This window comes from Somniosus microcephalus, chromosome 29, assembly GCF_052327205.1.
Source record: "Somniosus microcephalus isolate GS21.2 chromosome 29, FLI_Smic_1.0, whole genome shotgun sequence".
NCBI lineage: Eukaryota > Metazoa > Chordata > Chondrichthyes > Squaliformes > Somniosidae > Somniosus > Somniosus microcephalus.
Window position 1 is genome coordinate 38937616 of NC_141015.1, and position 15471 is coordinate 38953086.

At 44.2% G+C, this 15471-nt stretch overlaps 1 protein-coding gene across 4 annotated transcripts in view; it reads left to right on the plus strand.

The window, feature by feature from the left end:
• The window catches only part of LOC147098670 (heterogeneous nuclear ribonucleoprotein D-like), a 32339-nt gene that overhangs the window by 7165 nt on the left and 9703 nt on the right, over positions 1 to 15471 (plus strand). For all 4 annotated transcript variants that reach the window (XR_015074212.1, XM_085970662.1, XM_085970661.1 and 1 more), the window contains exon 2: positions 8981 to 9149. Coding sequence is in view for 3 of the 4 variants with exons in the window: in XM_085970662.1 (XP_085826788.1) it covers positions 8981 to 9149 (169 nt within the window). In the remaining variant the exon portion in view is untranslated. The remainder of the gene's footprint in view (positions 1 to 8980; positions 9150 to 15471) is intronic.

Sequence of the window (15471 nt, forward strand, 5' to 3'; positions counted from 1 at the left end):
ATGACCTGTGTTTACGCAGACACTGCAGAAGAATTGCGTTGGTCGCTACATCTGGAAACAAGTGTTTCTGAGTGCATTTACGATGGCTCTTCATATTCCCCATGTGGAAGCGTGTTTTGTTTTATGCTAACTGGAGGAGGGAAGGTAGGGACGTTCAAATCGACTCGAGTGCAATTGCTGTTGATTTTAAGTTATGACGACGATAGGTGCATTTTAAACTGAGACCTTGACTTTAATGTGAGGTTATCCACTTTGGTGGCAAAAACAGGAAGGCAGATTATTATTTGAATGGCAATAGATTGTGAGAAGGGGAAGTGCAACGAGACCTGGGTGTTCTTGTGCACCAGTCGCTGAAGGTAAGCATGCAGGTGCAGCAGGCGGTTAAAACGACAAATGGTATGTTGGCCTTCGTAGCGAGAGGGTTCGAGTACAGGAACAAGGATGTCTTGCTGCAGTTGTACAGGGCCTTGGTGAGACCACACCTTGAGTATTGTGTGCAGTTTTGGTCGCCTTACCTGAGGAAGGACGTTCTTGCCATGGAGGGAGTGCAGCGAAGATTCACCAGGCTGATACCTGGGATGGCAGGAATGACGTATGAGGAGAGATTGGATCGATTAGGCTTAGATTCGCTAGAGTTTAGAAAAATGAGAGGGGATCTCATTGAAACTTATAAAATTCTAACAGGACTAGACAGACTAGATGCAGGAAGGATGTTCCCGATGGCGGGGGAGTCCAGAACCAGGGGTCACAGGATAAGGGGTAAGCCATTTAGGACTGAAATGAGGAGGAATTTCTTCACCCAGAGAGTGGTGAACCTGTGGAATTCTCTGCCACAGAGGGCGGTGGAGGCCAGTTCATTAAATATATTCAAGAAAGAGTTGGATATATTTCTTAAGGCTAAAGGGATCAAGGGATATGGGGAGAAGGCAGGGACAGGGTACTGAATTTGGATAATCAGCCATGATCTCATTGAATGGCGGAGCAGGCTCGAAGGGCCGAATGGCCTGCTCCTATCTTCTATGTTTAGTCCACGTTACTTGTGTTCTGAAATAGTTTAGCGAGCCACCTAGTTGTACCCGGGGATGGACAATAAAGTGCAGCTTTGCCAGTGACGCCCGCAATCTGAGAACAAGTAACATTTATTGTCATTTGGTTACAGCATTCCGTAAGAGCGGTTTGCAGCTATTGTAAAAGCTAAAATGGTATTCACGCGCTTTGGTTTGATCTTCGCTCTTGAGCGCTTGCTCTGTACGGTCAGATTTGGCTGAAGATAACTTTGCCTGCCTAGTTTTAATGCTTGCCACTAATCTTCTGCAGATTTTGGCTATTAGTCAAAGGTGCGGGTGCACTGCTGGCAGGAAGTCTCGTGCCTTCCACCCAGTCCGTGGCTGACTCCAAACCGCTCTTGTAAACTCTGGAGTCCTGCATTAGATTTGGCTCGCGGGGTGGATCGGGGGGGGGGGGGCTGTTGGGAGAATGCAAAAGAAAGGCTTCCTTCAGCACATACAAGGTCTACCACCAAGCTGTGAGGTGGCTTTCTGCCAAAAAAAAGTGAAATAATTGCAGGCAGAAAGGGAGGCTTCTGGTCTACACCAGCCTGTCGCTGCACATCCTGAAGATGGTAGGTCAGCCTCGCAGTGAAGATGTCTCTTTTTAACAAAGACCCTCGTATGAGGACCTTGATTATGCTGATGACTAAGCCTGCTGCAGAACCCTGGAGTTTACTATAATTAACGATAGCAAAATACTGCAGATGCTGGAAATCCGAAATAACAGAAAATGCTGGAAAAACTCAGCAGGCCAGGCAACATCCGTGGAGAGAAATTAGTCAACGTTTCGGGTCAAAACCCTTTATCAAGACTAAAGAGGCACAGGAAATGAAATGGATTCAGAGGCCAGGCTGGGAGAGAACAAAAGAGAAGAGACGTTAAGAGGTATTCAAAGCGAGACGAGATGGTGATAGGACTAGTGGAGACAAAAGACAGCTCTAGATTAGGTGTGAAATGCGCTGGCAGAATGGGAGACAGCTGCCATGTGGGAGAGAAAAAAAGGGGGGGGGGGGGAAGGGCCAAAACAAAGGTGTGGATAAAAAATAAGTAAAAATGTAATAGGGGCCGAGGTTATGATCTGAAATTGTTGAACTCGATACTGAGTTTGGAAAGCTACTTGGATTCCTGGAGCATTGAGGTAAGCAGAGATATCACAAGCTATCCTGCATAGGTCATTTCACTCTGCTGAAAGCTGATATCAGTCGTATACCTGAGGTTGGTATGGTCGTTGCTGGAAGGGGTCACCTAGATACTGGAGTATGGCACCATGCACACGTATAGCTGGAGTTGGTGTCTCCCATGATTGGATTGAATAGAAGCAAGTGGATGCTGCTGAGATACTGAATTTCTAACTGGTTTAGCCATTCATCACCTGATCTGGCTGGACCGCCTCACTACCTCTATTACCAACTCTCATTTAACTCCTCTCCCTGCCCCTCTGCCCTCTCCTCCAGCAGTTGCAAGGACTTCTGTCATTGTGTTTAAGACCATATGTTTAGCTGCCTCTGCTGCTGCTTATGCCCCTCTGCCCACCAAGTCAAACTACCTCCCAGGCTCCACCTGCCTTGTCCCTGATCCCACACATTTCTCTCCTCTCTCTCTCCTGAGCTCATCTTGTCCCTGAGACGTAAGAAATAAGAGCAGGAGTCGGCCATACGGCCCCTCGAGCCTGCTCCGCCATTCAATAAGATCATGGCTGATCCTCATCCTCAACTCCACTTTCCCGCCCGATCTCCATATCTCTCGATTCCCCGAGAGTCCAAAAATCTATCTCTCAGCCTTGAATATACTCAAAGACTCAGCTTTCTGGGGCAGAGAATTCCAAAGATTCACAACCCTCTGAGTGAAGAAATTCCTCCTCATCTCAGTCCTAAATGGCCGACCCCTTGTCCTGAAACTATGCCCCCTAGTTCTAGACTCTCCAGCCAGGGGACACAACCTCTCAGAATCTTGTATGTTTCAGTGAGATCACCTCTCATTCTTCTAAACTCCAGAGAGTATCGGCCCATTCTACACAATCTCTCATCATAGGACAGCCCTCTCATCCCAGGAATCAACCTAGTGAACCTTTGTTGCACCGCCTCCAAGGCAAGTATATCCTTCCTTAGATAAGGAGACGCAAACTGTGCACAGTACTCCAGGTGTGGTCTCACCAAGGCCCTGTACAATTGGAGCAAGACTTCCTTACTCTTCCAAGCCCTTTGCAATAAAGGCCAACATGCCATTTGCCTTCCTTATTGCTTGCTGTACCTGCATGCTAGCTTTCTGTGTTTCTTGCACGAGGACACCCAAATCTCTCTGAACACCAACATTTGAAAGTTTCTCACCTTTTTAAAAAAAAAAAAATATTCTGTTTTTCTATTCTTCCTACCAAAGTGAATAACCTCACATTTCCCACATTATACTCCATCTGCCACCTTACTGCCCACTCACTTAGTCTATCTATACCCCTTTGCAGACTGTGTTTGCCTCACAGCTTACTGACCCACCTAGCTTTGTATCATCAGCAAACTTGGATACATTACACTCGGTCCCTTCATCTAGGTCATTAATATAGATTGTAAATAGCTGAGGCCCCAACACTGATCCTTGCGGCACCGCACTAGTTACAGCCTGCCAACATGAAAAAGATCTGTTTATCCCAACTCTGTTTTCTGTCTGTTAACCAGTCCTCTATCCATGCTACTATATTACTCCAAACCCCATGAGCCCTAATCTTGTGTAATAACCTTTTATGTGGCACCTTATCGAATGTCTTTTGGAAATCCAAATATGCTAGATCCATTGGGACCCCTTTATCTACCCTGCTAGTTACATCCTCAAAAAACTCTTGGGGAAATTAGTGTTTGACAAATTAATTTTCATAAAACCATGTTGACTCTGCCTAATCCTGTTATGATTTTCTAAGTGAATTGATGCCACTTCCTTAACAATGGATTCCAGCATTTCCCCGACGACTGATGTCAGGCTAACTGGCCTGTGGTTCCCTGTTTTATCTCTCCCTCTTGTAAAGCGTGTTACATTTGCGACCTTCCAATCCGCCGGGACCATTCCAGAATCTAGGGAATTTTGGAAGATCCACTATCTCCTCAGTCACCTCTTAGAGCCCTAGGATGTAGGCCGTCAGGTCCAGGGGGATTTGTCGGCTTTTAGCCCCATTAGTTTCTCTAGTACTTTTTCTCTACTCGTATTAATTACGTTAAGTTCCTCACCCTCATTAGACCCTTGGTTCCCCACCATTTTTGGTGTGCTTTTTGTGTCTTCTACTGTGAAGACAGATACAAAATATTTGTTTTAACATTTCTGCCATTTCCTTATTCCCCATAATAATTTCTTCTGTCTCAGCCTCTGAGGGACCAATGTTTACTTTTGCTAATCTTGATCCCATTCCCACTAAACTACTGACCACCCAACTTTCCTCCCTGGCCCACGTGCTAGTCAACATTGTAAATTGCTCCCTCTCTTCAGGTACTCTGCTTTTATTTTTGAAAACCACCATCATGACCTCTTGTCGTGTTTCCCCCCACTCCATGTTTGAATCCCTCCGATTAGGTTTCAGCTGCTGCAACAGCCCTAAACAAAGGCACAGTTGAGATCCTCTGACTAACTGGTGCACTATCCCTCCCCGACATCTGTGCAGCTTTTGACATGGTCGACCACATCATAACATAAGAAATAGGAGTAGGCCAATCGGTCCCTCGAGCCTGCTCCGCCATTCAATAAGATCATAGTGGATTGGCGGTTAGGATCAGATCAGCTATCACAGAACCATCTCCTGAATCTAACAATTAGGCACACGAAATAAGAGCAGGCTCAGGTGACATGGCCCCTGGGCCCGCTCCACTACCCACAGGGCCATGACCATTCCGAACCTAGACTCATGTCCAAATTCCTGCCCGTAACCCTTAATTCCCTTTACTTCTAGGAAACTGTCTATTTCTGTTTTAAATTTATGTAATGATGTAGCTTCTACAGCTTTTTGGGGCAGCATATTCCATGGACCTACCACCCTCTGAGTGAAGTAGTTCCTCCTCATCTCAGTTTTGAAAGAGCAGCCCCTTATTCTAAGACTATGCCCCCTAGTTCTAGTTTCACCCATCATCGGGAACATCTTCCCCGCATCCACCCGATCCAACCCCTTCACAATCTTATATGTTTCAATAAGATCGTCTCTCATTCTTCTGAACTCCATGAGTAGAGTCCCAATCTACTCAACCTCTCCTCATATGTCCATCCCCGGGATTAACCGAGTGACTCATCCGCCTCTCGCCTATTGTCCAGCTCAATGGGACTGCTCTTGTTTGGTTCCACTTGTATCTATTGAATCGTAACTAGAGCATTTGCAACAAAAGCTTCTCTTCCCACCCCTGCACTGTTACTTAAGCATGGCCCTCTCCCCTGGCACAGAGAGTTAGACAAAGTCTTTTCTGTCTGCTGGCTGTGAGAATCCTATATGAAATCTGTTCGGGCAGTTTAGTTTCAGTTCTCGGTAGGCATGGGCACACAGTACACTACTACCCCATACAGGAAACTTTCGATTAACCGGCCACTAAATGACCGGAAATGTCGGTTAACCGGCAAAATTCAGGAGTCGGTTCAGGCAACTTTTTTTTACTCATTTCTGGCTGTGCAAGCGTCTAACTGAAGCTGTTGCTAAGCAACAGGGTTTGTTGCTAGATACGGAGCTCAGAAGCTCCGTATGTTTTAACTATAGTGTTCGGTTATCCGGAATTGTTGATGAACCGGCAACACGTCGGTCCCGTCCGTGCCGGATACCAGAAAGTTTCCTGTATTTGCCACTAATTGGTAATCTCATCTCGGGAGATCCCAGGATGGTTGACATGGGGAAATGGAAATAATGTGAGATGAACCTAATAATGGAAATAATGTGTGATGAATCCAACTGAAGACAAATACTGTTAAAACTGCTTGTAGGGAGAGTGGAGAGGAGCGCACAGCTGCAAACCTGACTCGAGTCTACGTATAAACACTGTAGGAGTGGTGTATTTTCTGAATGGTCTAACTGTTTCTAGTGTGAAGGATTCAGTTCACTGTAAAAAGAGTTTAGTGAGCATAAATACATTTGTTCTTGTCCAGTAACCACCTTAAATGTAACTTGATAATTTGATCACCCTATGTTTATGGTCCTTGGGACTGAAGGCAACAACTTAGAACGTAGCAAAAGTCCCAAGGCAATTCACAGTTGAAGGTGGGAATGGTGTAACAAGATTGAAGGTTTTTTTTTGGGGGGTGGGGCGGGGGCAGGAGTTCCTAGAGTGGGGGAAAAGATGGCTGAAACTCTGCCACCAATGGTAGACTGGGGGAGGGAGGAGAGAGCACGCAGTCGGCTATCGTTGGAAGAGTGGATGGCATGGACAGGACCTTGGGGCTGGAGAAGGTTACAAAGATGATGTGGTGAGGCCACGGAGAGATTTGAAGGTGGATTTTGAAGTTGATATGCAGCAGGGCATGGTGCCAGTGGAGGTTGGTAAGGACAGGGATGATGGTTTTCGTGTGGGATAGGGTTTCTGCACAAGTTGAAACTTATGTAGGGTGGTATTTCGGAGGGCCACAATGAGAACAATTATGTTCTGGTTTCAAGTACTGACATTGTTGCTCTACAGTACTGGGCTGTGCTTCAAGTTCCCATAAACTAAACAGTAATGTACAGCCATCTCTATGAAGGAAAATATCCCCTCATGACAAGGCGTCGTTGCCTCAAGGGAAACGTGCTGCCAGAGTCACTAGTTCGGTTGTCGTTTTTGTTCTGGCTGTGGGTGGGCTGAATTGTAAGCATGTCTAGTGCAAGCCAGTAATGCCGTGCTTGCAATGCTAGTCCAGGTGGACCTTTCGACCCCCAAACACTTAGAAGTTTGTACCCGGCACTGTACAGTTGGAAACATGTATGTTCACTTCTGATATCTTCTTTCCAAATTCTCAATACAAATGGGGTGAATTCTGAACAATTGCGGCAGTTTATGATATGCTAAAAAGCCACTCGGACATTGTATAGCTCTGTAGTATACATTAATCCTAAATTATTTGCTACAACATGAAAATCAAACACTTTGGCCTTGCATTCCATTTCCTTTTTTTCTCCAGTATTCTTTGTCTTATTTATCTCAATTAATTTTAATTTCACTCTCTAGTACTATATAACCATTTATAAACACTTTAAATCATTTGTTCTGTCTCACTTTTTATGACCTGTTTTGGAGACGGAAACAAGTTTAATACAAATAGAAGACTGAACTGATAGCAAAATACTGCGGATGCTGGAAATCCGAAATAACAACAGAAAACACTGGGAAAACTCAGCCGGCCCGGCAACATCCGTGGAGAGAGAGAAAGAGTTAACGTTTCAGGTCGTTGACTCTCTTTCTCTCTCCGCGGATGCTGCCCTGGCCTGCTGAGTGTCTCCAGCGTTTTCTGTTATTTTAGAAGACGGAACTCTAGTTTTAGGGGCTGATTTTCAACTCGAAAGTATGGATTCTGAAATTTAATATACTAGAGCTTACTTTTTCAGGGACGTATCTAGGTTAAGTAAATTGGCCTTGGAAAGCTTCATGAATCTCTGCAGACTGCAGTCCTTTTATATGACGGTCAGCCCACTAATTAATGGCCTGGCGTTCTTCCTTTCAGAGACACTAATGCTTTTCTTGAGCGGTGGTTTCCCCGGTACGTCTCATTGAGTGCAGGCTTGCCAACTTGTGGTTCGCACTTGCAGTTAAGCTTGCTGTCTGTCAGCTAACTCCAAGATTTTGAGTCTCATTCTGAACAAGTTTAATGTTGGGCCCATTTCAACTTTAAGATTATCACACCATTGGTGCTATTTTGTAAAGATAGAATTAGCAAACTTCATGCTTTGTTAGTGGGCCCAGTAGTTGTTTGACATTCCAAAACCACAGTTAAAAGATAAGTTTCTGATTTAAAAGTGTTTTTTCATTCATTTCAGTAATTTGCTGCGGTTTTTGTCAGCCATCTTGGAAAATCTTCCGTACCTTCTTGGCACTGAGCTTTAGTCATGTAAATAAACTATGTATACTTGCCAGTCCAGGGAATTTTTTGGTAGCAGGCTTGGGACCTGAGGCAACTGAGCGTAGATTAGTGAACTGGGTATGAAGAACATATGTCCTTTTACTCTTTGGCTGGTCAGAAAGCACCAGACAAAGTGAAGGCCCAGTTGGGCAATAGCAACCTCGAGGGCAATGCAGGGAAGCTTTCACAAAATGCTATCCACAGCAGTTAGCCGGAATGTGAGTGTCCTCACATGCATTATCTGGAGTTGGCAGCACAGCATAAGGACTTTGCAGTGTTCCATGTTAGTTTGTGAATCTAGGTTCTCAGAATCTCATCTTCAGATCCTTGCACTTTTGGTATGTTCTATTTTTATGTGGGATTGAATGAATAAGGAATAATAAGTTACCTACTGCAAGTATTGCCTGCATTCTCTGAATGTAGTTCAACTCCACGTACAAAGCTTCCACCATGCCAGCTCCTCAATTCATTCTCTCCAGAACTGCTTGGAGCAGTTTTCATTTGTGTGCATGACCTAGTCAGTACTTGGGTGTCTGAAGATACAACTCCCAAAACCTTAGACTATGGGGAAAGTGCCTAATGCAAAGGTCTTGAAGGGTCAGTGCCCCTGGTTTTATTCCCTGCAGAATGAATAGCCATGTAGAGTTTGAAAGAGAGAGCCCATACTTGTAGGTAATGTAACATTGGTAATGTTAACTAGAGACTCAAGAGAGGAAGTATAAAGTGGACATTCACCTTGTATAGTCAAGGGCTGAGGTTGCACTGAAGTGGCAGTGGAGGAGACTACCGGCATTGGCAGTGCTGTCCCACCACCAGACCTGAGTTACTATATTTGTACTGGCGCTGTGTTTAAAACTGATGTGCACTTCCTTTTTTATATTATCACTGTGCAGGAAGATGTTTGTTGGTGGACTCAGCTGGGAAACAAGCAAGAAAGATTTAAGGGACTACTTTTCTAAATATGGAGACATTGTAGACTGCGTAATCAAAATGGATCCTGTGACTGGGCGTTCGCGAGGATTTGGGTTTATCCTCTTCAAGGATCCTGAAAGTGTAGACAAGGTAGGATTTGGTATTCACTGCCAGTTTTTAACCTGACTCTATCCAGGTTAAATGAGGAATCCTAACAACTTCTCAAAATGACTCTCATGTGACACTGCATAAGGTTGACCAGCAGGGCTTTTGGTTTCCATCTTATTTTCTCTCCCTTCTCTCCACCCACCCAACTCCCTCCTCCCTTCTTTCAGGTCTACAGATGCCAGCATCATTCTTTACTCAAGATGGTGGACAAAGAAGCTGCTCCTGGGCTTCTCCCAAAGCCACTTGAGCTGCATGCTTGTAACACCTACTACTCGTTCATCCGATTTCCCATCTTCCTGTAGGGTGGTTTTACACCGCAAGTCATTCAAGAAATAAAGAATAAAATTGCATTTCTCTAGTGCATTATTATGTCAGGACATTCAAAGTGCTTCACATATATTTACTTTCAAGTGCAGTGATTGTTTTGTAGGCAAATGCAGCTGCCAGTTTGTCCAACAAACAGCAATGAGATTAATGACTGGTAAACTGATTTTGGTGTTGCTTGAGGGAATCTTAACCATGATACCAGGAGAACTCCCTTCTCTTTGGCTAGTACTTGATTTTCACTGTCTATCTAAGCAGGCAGTTTGAGAATGTCTCATCCGAAGAATGACACCTCTAACAATGCAGCACTTCCTCGCTGCTTCATTGGCGTGTCGTTCCAGGTTATGGGCTCAAGTCCCGGAGTGGAGCATGAGCCCACCACCATTTGCCTCCCAAGGTGAGAGTGCTACGATTCCTAGAAGACTGACCAGCTGAGAGGGATCTCGAGGGCACTTATTTCCATGTGTTGCATTTGTCAACCACCTTGGGGATTCCTCAGATCCCACAAGGTGCTTCTCTTTGGACTCCTGTTGGTCTCAATTTGTTGAAAGTGACTGTGCATACAGCGTTCCTGCTGCTTTTCCTGGTTCTAAGAACATAAGGATTAGGAGCAGGAGTAGGCCATACGGCTCCTCGAGTCTGCTCCGCCATTCAATAAGGTCATGGCTGATCTTCGATCTCCACTCCACTTTCCCGCCCGATCCCCATATCCCTCGAGTCCAAAAATCTATCGCTCTCAGCCTTGAATATACTCTCGTGTTCACTGAGCATCCCCCCTCATGTCCCCAGAGTCCTGCAAAGATAGTCAGTAGAAATTGCACCTCGCGCCTTTTTACCGGACAGGGAAATCCTGGTCTTGGAAGTACCAAGCTGCGCGCTCTGCCACATGGGGTAGGGGGTGATCTGACGATCCTCATGGTGAGCTCCGAGTTGCTGTTCTGGTGATTGAATGATATGGTTCTGAATAAATCTTAAACATAGTTCTTTCTTGAAACCTGCCATTCACTGCATAAAACCCATAGTTAGCTCAGATTTAAAAAAAAGACTATCCTCCATAATTGAGATTCTCAGTGGGAGTATAGATCTTGGGAAATAGTTAGCTATTTCCTTGTTTTTCTCTGTCTCTTTCCAGTACACGTGATCATTTGAAAAAGTGAGTGTTTCCTGAGGTAGTGACAAAAGGAGATTTATGTGGTTAAGCTTGTAAATGTGATTTTCGGAAGTTGCGTAGGGATGTTAGCCCCAGGGCGTGTGAGGGTGAAAAAGAAGTACTACCTGTTTGGTACCGTATACTCCTAACTAAACTATTTGGATTGGGGACCAGACTTTTAAATACTTAATTTTTAAAGATTAAATGCTGCATGGGGAGGGAATAGTCCTTTTGTGAATCACGAGGCTTGGATCTAAGTTTTGTGCAATTGTGGGTAGGAATCCGCATGCTACCAATCTGTGATACAATATACTGATGCTCTAACTGGCATCATCCAACACTGGCATTTTAAATAAGTACGATTTTACTGCCGTGGTATATAACATTTAGTGTCATGGTTTTCTCCAAAAAAATGTGTTAAGACCAAAAGAACAATAACAACCAGGTATATTCCTATCTGAAAGATGCAGGAAGTATTGAAATAGAAACAAACCTGAATTAATATAGTCTCTCTCATTCTCGGGACATAGACACAGGATGAGGCCATTCAGCCCCTTGAACCTGTTCCGCCATTCTGTTCGATCAGGCTGATCTGTACCTCATTCCATTTATCTGTCTTGGATAAGGGTATCCAGGGATATGGAACTAACAAAAATCTGCCTTGAAAATTTCAATTGACCCAGCATCCACAGCCTGTTGGGGGAGATGGTTCCAGATTTCCACTACCCTTTGTATGGAAAAAAAGCTTCCTGATTTCATTCCTCACTAGCCAAGCTCTAATTTTAAGATTATGCCTGCTTGTTCTGGATTCCCCCCACACAGTTTCCCTGTATCTACCATAATGATTCCCTTCATCATTTTAAACACCTCAGTTAGACTACCTCTCAACCATCTAAACTCAAGAATGCAAACCACATTTATCCAATCTCTCCTAATGTAACCCTTGCAGATCTGATATAATTCTGGTTAATCTGCGCTGCACCCCCCTCCAAGGCCAGTATATCTTTTCCTCCGGTGTTTATCAGGCAGTGGGTTATTTTTGAAATGCAGTCACTGTAAATATTGCCAAACACGGTAACCAATTTGTGCAGTGAGCTGGTGACCAGTTGATCTGTTTTTGGTGGTGGATGAGGGAGAAATGTTAAAACGGTGCAATGGATTTTTACGTCCAGCTGAATGGTGGTTGGGGCTTTGGTTTAAAAGAAGGCACCTTCGACAATGCCGCACTCCCGTAGTACTGCACTGAAGTGTTGGCCTAGATTGTGTTCGGCTCCTGAATGGGGACTTGAGCTCGTGACCGTTTGAATTGAGAGATACCGCTATGCCAAGCTGACACTGCAGGGTAATTTGCTGGAACTTTTGATGTTCTGTGGTTGGGTGTAGGTTTATGCTCGCAGCTCCCTGATTTCAATGTTGCTGTACAAAAGGAACTAAATTGGCTTGGTGCTTCCTTATAGAGAATACTGAAGGGGTGTGTATGGGTGTCTTAATTACACTTGGGTGCAAAGTGACAAAGGCCTGGGGACAGGGTGGCTTAACCAGAGTAAGGTGTGGGAGACCAAAAGAAGGAAAACTTGCATTTACATAGTGACTTTCACATCCTCACAAATCGCTTTGCAGCCAATGAAGTATTTTTGAAGTGTAGTCACTGTTATAATGTAGGAAATGTGGCAGCCAATTTGCACACAGCAAGCTCCCATAAATGTGGTGATAACCAGATAATCTGTTTTAGTGATGTTGATTGAGGGATAAATATTGGCCAAGGTGATAAGGACAGGTAAGAATATTTACTTTTTAAAATGGCAGAAAGCTGGAGATGCTAGTTGAGTTATAAATTTCAATTCTTCTTAAAGACTGGGATTGTGAGTGACTGGCAAAAATGTATAGGAACTACCACGATCCAGTATTGCCATGTAATCCCAGTGTGAATGAATGTAAGCAAATGCATTTATTTCCTTTTACACTGTTGTTTAGTTAGGAAGGCATGGCATTTGGGCCTCGGCATTATAAGATTCTTCCTCATCCTGACCTTCTAAGATACTGGCTTGCTGAATAACCGCAACAGCCCAGATTTGATAGTTATTGTCTGTTTGAATATGGCTCTGGGGTTTCGAAGTTTAGTAACCAGTGGCCAGCAATTCTTTCAACATTTCTCTCTCCCTCTGATGGTGGCAGTCCCGTGCTAGTTATGTAGTTGCCAGAAGTGCAAGGAGCCTGCATCTCGATGGCTCAGCCACAGCAAAATCTGATTCTGTCCTTGTGTTTAATATTTATCAGAGATCACTGGGTAACAATTGGAATTGGGAACCCCAGCTATTTTTTTTCCTCCATCAACTCCTGCACAAAAAAAAGTGGCATTGAGATTTTCACATGTGCTGGTTTGTTAATTTAGAAAAAGGGGAAAAAAACAGAACCTATGGTGACCTTGAGTGTATTCCATCATGTGTGCCCCCTTGTGTTAATAGAATGTATATTTAAGGAAATCCTTAAGCTAAATGAAGTATTGGGCGGGGGGTTGGTATGTATTACTGATCAAGCTCCTTTCCTTAGGGAATTGATGTAAAACATGAAAAGGAAGAAATATGATGGAAAGAAATCATATACTGAAGCACTAGACTATGAAGCCAAGTAAACACTTATATTGTACAGGAAACTCTTTGGTATCCGGCACCGACGGGACCGGGGTGTTGCTGGTTGATCAAAAATTCCGTTCCGGATGACAGAGGGTTGTCTACCGAGGTTATTTTTAACAAAAATTAAAAAATCAAGAAATTGCAGTATACAGTAACTGGGTACTCACCTACAGAATGTTGTTAAATGGATGGTGGAAGATGCTTAATTAAGTACAGTACTGCCAGTTGAGGGTAATCCATAACTCTTTAATTACTTAACAGTAAAACAAAACTTATACAGTAAAGAGAAAAATGGCGGAGCGGAAGAGACTGCCGGCAGCGCGGGAGAGTCCGACTCCTGTTGTTGAGGTGTTCGGACTTCCGACAGCGCCAAGAAGCCGAGTAGTGGCAGTTTGGAGAACTACCCCCACTGACTAACTCAGCCACCGCGGGAGACTCGGACTCGGCAACATTGCCGGTTATTGGGGTGTTTTCGGAGTATGAATTTTGCCGGTTAATAGAGAATTCCGGATATTTAGGTGCCGTTTAAACGAGAGTTTCCTGTATTGTGTTAAGTATTCTACCTGAGAATTTAATACTACGCGTATTGTAGCAAACAGTCGCACACATCATCCAAATTACCAGCGCACGCTATGTCAGCAGCCATTTCACACTTTTGAACTTAAAAATGGGTGAGAAAAGTGTTGAGTGGCTGAGTCCCAAATAAAGTGCATCTAGCTATTTAGCCTCTTGTCTTGTATTCCATTATATAGCATTGCCTCTGAAGGCAGAAGTCCCATATAAACAAGGGAGCTTGCAGTCCTCTGGAGTGAGGAACACGGCCCTGCTGTTTTCTTCAGGCCATGGGTGTGCACAGGTCAGCACAGGCATGTAATAACTTCCGTGATACACGGGGAGGTCAATGACCAAAAGTGTAAAGATGCAAAAAGTCAATTTTAAGCAGGTGCTTATCTGTAGTTGGCCCTCTTTTTCTGGATTCCACCCCACTACGGTATAAACGGGGTGAATTCAGAACATTATATTGCAGAATTTCTTCTACAATATAAATCGGGTATTTAATAATTTAGTAATTGTTACAGTTTGGGCTGTTTCCCAATGCTTATCTTGTGATCACAGCAAAAAGGTGGTTTTCATAGGTTGACAGAGGTTCCTGTGCACTGAAACGTTTATACATACTGTGTCTGAGATAAGATGCAACTAACATTTTTTTCTTGCATTTATATAGTGCCCATCATGACCTCAGGTAGTCCCAATGCGCTTTTGAAGTGTAGTCACTTGTAATGGTGGAAAGGTGGCAGCCGATTTGTGAACAGAAAGATCCCACAAACAGCAAGGAGATATTACCAGATAATTGTTTGTGATGCTGGTTGAGGAATAAATAGTGCCATGGGATCTTTTATGTCCTCCTGAGAGGGCAGGTGGAACCTTGATTTAACATACGAAAGATGGCACCTCCAACAGTGTAGCACTCCCTCAGTACTGCATTGGATTGTTAAGCTAGATGCTTTTTTTATTGTGGTATTGGCCTTTGGCGATCATATGGGATGATACCCACCTTTCTTTTAAATAGTGGAGAATGCCACCCCATTGGACCAAACTAACAGATTTTGTTAGTTCTCACAACATGGATGATGCTGGCATGGTAGCATTTATTGTCCATCCCTAGTTGTGCTAGCTATGTGGGGTGGGGTGGGGTGCTATTACCTGGTACTGCTGCAGTTCCCACAATGTTGTCAGGTAGGGAATTCCAAAGGATTTTGAAACATGACAAAGGGTGGCAATATAGGTCTGTCAGGTCGCTTTGTGACTTGGATGTGGTGGTGCCCTTCTTAGTTGTGGGGCCTGGGAGATGCTGTCAAAGTAACATTGGAGGTTGCTTTAGTGCATTCTGCAGCTTGTACATACTTCAGCCACAGTGCAGGGAAAGTGATCAAGCAAACTGCTGTGTCCTGGATTGTGTCGAATCTCTTGAGTGCTGTTGCAGTTGCTTCCACCCAGACGACTGGTGAATACTCCATCACAGTCCTGACTTGAGCCTTGTAGATGGTGGAGAGGCTTTCAGAGGTCAAGAGGTGAGTTGCTCATCGCAGAGAGTGACCGGTGCTAATTTAGTGCAGTGGGAAAGTCTCTCATGCTACAGCTGACCTTGAAGATCAGATGGCAACTGGAATTCATCGGGGCCCGTACTGTGTGAAAT